At 32.6% G+C, this 5,112-nt stretch overlaps 1 protein-coding gene across 1 annotated transcript; it reads right to left on the bottom strand.

Annotated features, from left to right (window-relative positions):
* Positions 1-2,343: 2,343 nt before the first annotated feature.
* Positions 2,344-4,513, bottom strand: LOC113770030. Its single transcript, XM_027314377.1, has 4 exons — positions 4,051-4,513; positions 2,720-3,934; positions 2,501-2,574; positions 2,344-2,418 (listed from the first exon to the last, which is right to left on the bottom strand). Exons 1-4 carry the CDS (start codon positions 4,511-4,513, stop codon positions 2,344-2,346), a joined length of 1,827 nt encoding a protein of 608 aa, XP_027170178.1.
* Between the last annotated feature and the right edge of the window lie 599 nt (positions 4,514-5,112).

Below are 5,112 nucleotides of genomic sequence, written 5' to 3'. Positions count from 1 at the left end.
TTGGTGCAAAAAGAAAGAAAAATGGGATTTCAAAATTGGAAAAAATAGTAGAGGTCTTTGTTTCTAACCAATCAAACTTCCAACCAAAAAATCAACCACAAAGTCTACCAAAAATCTACCCAAAATCCATGCAAAAACCCAGACAAAACCCATGCAAAAACCCAAGTAAAAATCTAATAGAAGTCTAGAAGTAAGCCTGAAGAAACAAGGCCCATCGGCCTATTTCCCTTTCTTCAAAAAAAAAAAAAAAAAAAAAAAGAGACCCTGCATTTCTTCCTCTTCAATTTTTCAGCAACCAAGCAATACGTTGGGGAGTTGAAAAATTTCTCTTTTGGCATGCTTTTGTCCTTTTTTCCTCTTTCTTTCTCCCCAAGACTTGTTAGTACAAGTACAACTCATCACATCCCAAATCTTATCTTTTAACATCCAACACAAATGAATCAAGGGCATGGTTCAAAGTCGCGGTCGCGGTCCGGAACGTTCCACATCGGTCTCGGCATATCGGTCACGATCTCGGTGAGACGCAAATTTTAAAGCATTTAATATTCTAAAAACTGTTAATAATATAAAAAAAAGTATGCTAAACAAAAATAATAAAAAATAACAAAAGAAAATTTGTAAAATGTACTATTTTTATACATATTACACACGATAAGTACTTTTAATTATTTAAAACAATGGCATCACAAATAAAATCAAAATAACATAGACCACAATTTTAAAACTAATAATTGCAAAAGTAATATCAACCATTAACAATACAAACTAAAGATTTATTTATAGCATAAAGTTGGAATATTTTGATCAATCTCCTGTCAAAAATAAAAAGAAATCATATTAGATAAAAGGTAAATATGTAAAAAGATATACTAGTACTTTATATTTTCGTACCTGTTAATACCAAGTAGAATGACGATGTGGTTCAAAATCATCCTGATTGGTCGATGAATGGTAAAACAGATGTGGAAGTGGCATAGGACCTTGAATAGGTAGTGTAAACGAGTTATCTGGTGTATTTACTGGATGTGAGGATTGAGTAGATGTACCATAATCATTGGACGGAAGAACTTCTGGATTGGAGATGATTTGTTGATGGTAGTATCCAAACCCTCGATAGTTAACACTATCGCTGGTACCATATGATGCAGTAGAATCATGACCATAAAATCCAATGTTATTGGAATCAAAAGAAGAACCATCATGAGACTTATCTATTTCTTTTTCATAGTATCCACTACCATGAATGCTAGTAGACCTTTCAACCTGTCCAGGTCTGTCAAATGGCCGATATCCACTGTAATAGTCAGGAGTGATTCCATATGATTGGTCATAGCCATATCCCAATTGACTAGTACTACGGTTTTGATTAGATTCATGCTCATAAGTTGAGTATATACCCAAATTTTGCATCTGATCATTGACTCCTCTATATCTTTGTGACCCTGAATGGTGAGAGAAAGTATCCTCACTTGAAAATTGAGTTAAATCATTGAGGAATTGACGTTGTGCTTCTATACCAGGACGATAGCCATGATCAGTATCTTGAGTGGCATAATAATTATCTTGTCCTTGAGCCCATGACATACCTCCTGCTTGTTGGCTATCTCGATTGTAACCACTATGCCTGGAAGAATTGTTCCCTCCATCTCCATTGTCACCATTGTCATCATCATCATTACTGCTGTCACTTTTATTTGAAGATGACGGAACAGTCTGCTTACTGGTTTGTTTAGTCTTACTTTTTTGTTTCCTACTTGAGGATGCAGCAAGACCTTTCTTATTTCTTTTGGTAATATATTGGGACAATGTATCACCAAAACCATCGTTGTCATGTTCTTGATATTCACTACTTTCTGATTCAGTTTGATGAATGCCCTTATCCAACCAATCCAGATTATCTTCAGGCAATGTGGGTTGTTCATTTTCTCTTATCCAATCATCCAATATATCATCTTGGTGAAAAATGTGATTCAAGTCAATTGGGTTGTAGAAATCATCAGTATCTCTTTGATGCATCAAATTTTTCACCTTCAATCGCATATTGTAATGCACAAAAACTAATTTATGCAATTTTTTAACTGCCAAACGGTTGCGTAGTTTTGTATGAATTAATGACCATGTACTCCAATTTCGCTCACAACCAGAGGATGTGCAGGTTTGACTCAATATTTTCACTGCAATATTCCTTAAATTTGGCGCATCTTCACCGTAGTTAAGCCACCATTCAGCTAAACAAACAAAGTAATAATAACATTCATTTATTATTATTATTTTAATATTATAAAAATATTAACTTCATTTATATGATTTGGATGTTTATGTAAGTATGAATTAAGTTGAAACCTAGTAAAGATTTTGGTAATGCTCTTGCTGCAATAGCACTTCCAAAGCCTCCCTTTTGTCTGCAAAAATTTTGATCTACAAAAATAATGTATACACAAGTGTTAAAATTTTAAAATTTGTTGATTAATATAAATAAATAAAATAATCAAAAGAATACCTCATTTATTGAATCAACTTGTGCATCTAAATTTGGCTCCAACTTTGCAATGACGTTCTTTAACCCTCTTCGAACTTCATCCAGATTAAACTCACAAGTTCCAGAATATTGAAGGATCGGGTTCAAAAAATATGCTAAATACAATAAAATAACAAAATTAGAAAATAAATAAATAAATAAATATTACATATTTAAATTGGATGTAATATTTTAAATTACCTGCCGCATGTAAATCCCGATGAAGTTGATTGTACCATCTATTATCAATCACTTCCCAAATTGTTTTCCAAGATTTCACCGACTTTTGAATAGCCATTTTTGCTCTATCCATTGCCTCATAAATAATTGGCAATGTTGGCTTATTATCTTGATCAATAGTTTTTAAAACTTTGACCAGAGGCTCCATTATTGCACATACATTTCTAACTTTTTTCCAAAACTTCTCTGACAATATCAACTCAGCTACTTTAATAGCTTCTGCTTTTCTCTTGGTAGTGTTATTAAACTCTGCCCATTCATCTGAGGTGCACATTCTTTTCAGTTCTGTACAATGCCGAAGAAGACTTTCCATAGAAATGAATTCAGTTGCAAATCTAGTGATACCTGGACGTAGCAGTTCCCTTTTTTTTGTATATGTCTTCATCAGATTCACTACTTTGTCACTGTTATATATGAAACTTGTTATCTTCTTCCCCTGAGCAATAGTTTCTTTTACATTATCCATTTTGCCAATATCCTCCAACATCAAATCTATACAATGCGCAGCGCAAGGTGACCAGAAAAGATTTTTTCTTTTTTTCATCAACAGTTGTCCAGCAGCTTTCATACTAGATTCACTATCTGTCACAACTTGCACAACATTTTTTTCCCCCACAACCTCTACTACCTCATCCATTAACTTGAAAATATATTCAGCAGTTTTCTTAATATTGGTACAATCAACTGAACTATGGTATATCATGTGCCTATCACAGTATACCATAAAATTTATTATTGGATGTTTTGTACGAGTGCTCCACCCATCACACATAAGTGTACAACCAAAAGTTGAAAATTTATCATAAACATCTCCAAGATATTTCTCAAGCTCTTCAAATTCTTCATCTAAATATTCATTTCCAATTTGATAAGCTGAAGGGCCTTTAATACCAGAACCAGCTTTGGCAATTTCATCAATCATCGATTGATAATAAGGATTGTCAGCTGCATGAAATGGTATAGCATTGAAATGAAAAAACTTTGAAACTGCCTTACCAACTCTTTTTATATTTTCCTTCGCAAACATTGATTTGACTGATTTTTGTTTCGAAGGAAACATATGTGAGTCAATTCCTCTGCTTGTCATTTCATCTGCTTGTCTGACACTGAAATTACGTGACAATCCTCTTTTATTTTCAGAAGTCGTTGGGTTTGAAGTGCCAACACCCATATTCCCTAAAATTCACAATATTTAACAAATAAAAAATGAATGACTAAATTGCAACTTTATGTAATTATATTTAATAAAATAGTATCAAATTTGTTATAATATTTTAGTTTACAAATCATACCTGACATAAACATAGAAGATCGACTCCCAGATACCGAATGCCTTCGTTGTTCGTCTAAAAATTGCAAGTATTGGCTCTCTCTAATTGCTTGCTTCATTTGTTTTTTTTCCAACGCCATCCGACTTTCTTCATCAATTTCAAAAAAGACTTCGTCCTCCTCGTCGCCAACCATGTTGAAATTACCATGCATACTTTCTTGTTGGAAAAAATTCAATATTTCTTCTTTTTTCTGTTTTATTGTAGCTCTTTGAATCTTACCAATCTTTAGATGCATTTTCATTAAATCTCTAACTTCACTTGAGGCCCTCGGACAAGGCTCAACTTGTCCTATGACATGACCGACATGTTCTTTCAACCTTGTAATGCCACCATGCATTATTTTTCCACAATAATTGCATCTCACAATTTTTCTATTCCCTCCTACGGGTTTACCATGTTCCCAACCAATATCCTTGCTCGTCATTGTAACTATTACACATATCAATATAAATGGTTAATACATCACAAAATAATTAAAGATATATGAAAAAAAATACAACAAGCAGTTTCTAACATTTTATAATTATAATGATTTATTTCTATTATATTAGTAAGTTAAACATCTAATCTATAATGTAAACCTGCAACAATGATCATTTTTCCATTTATTATAAGAACTTCGGCATTTTGTTTGTTGATGGGTGATTAACTTAAACATATAATTTAGCTCTCCATCTTCCTATAGTTTTTAGTTCATGATCATGATCACCAGGATGATTATGTATTATAATAAGTTGGAAGATAATACTAAATGTCCCTCTCTATTAGCACAAAAATATACACGTACAGTGGAAGCAATTCTCATATCTCTCCAATTTCTTTGTTAACCATCGTCATATATATATATATATATAACTAGACATGATTTTTCACTCACTTTGCAACCTAGTCGTCCAAGAATTTTTTAAGTTTTTGTTTTATACGTAAGGATTACTAAATTTATAGAGGAAAAATTATTCTTGGAAAAAAGAATAATTTAGTAAGCATCGCAATGGATTAGTAAGCAAAGTACAAATCCAACCT

Source organism: Coffea eugenioides, chromosome 1 (assembly GCF_003713205.1).
Source record: "Coffea eugenioides isolate CCC68of chromosome 1, Ceug_1.0, whole genome shotgun sequence".
NCBI classification, from domain to species: Eukaryota; Viridiplantae; Streptophyta; class Magnoliopsida; order Gentianales; family Rubiaceae; genus Coffea; species Coffea eugenioides.
This window is presented reverse-complemented; position numbering and strand designations above follow the sequence as displayed.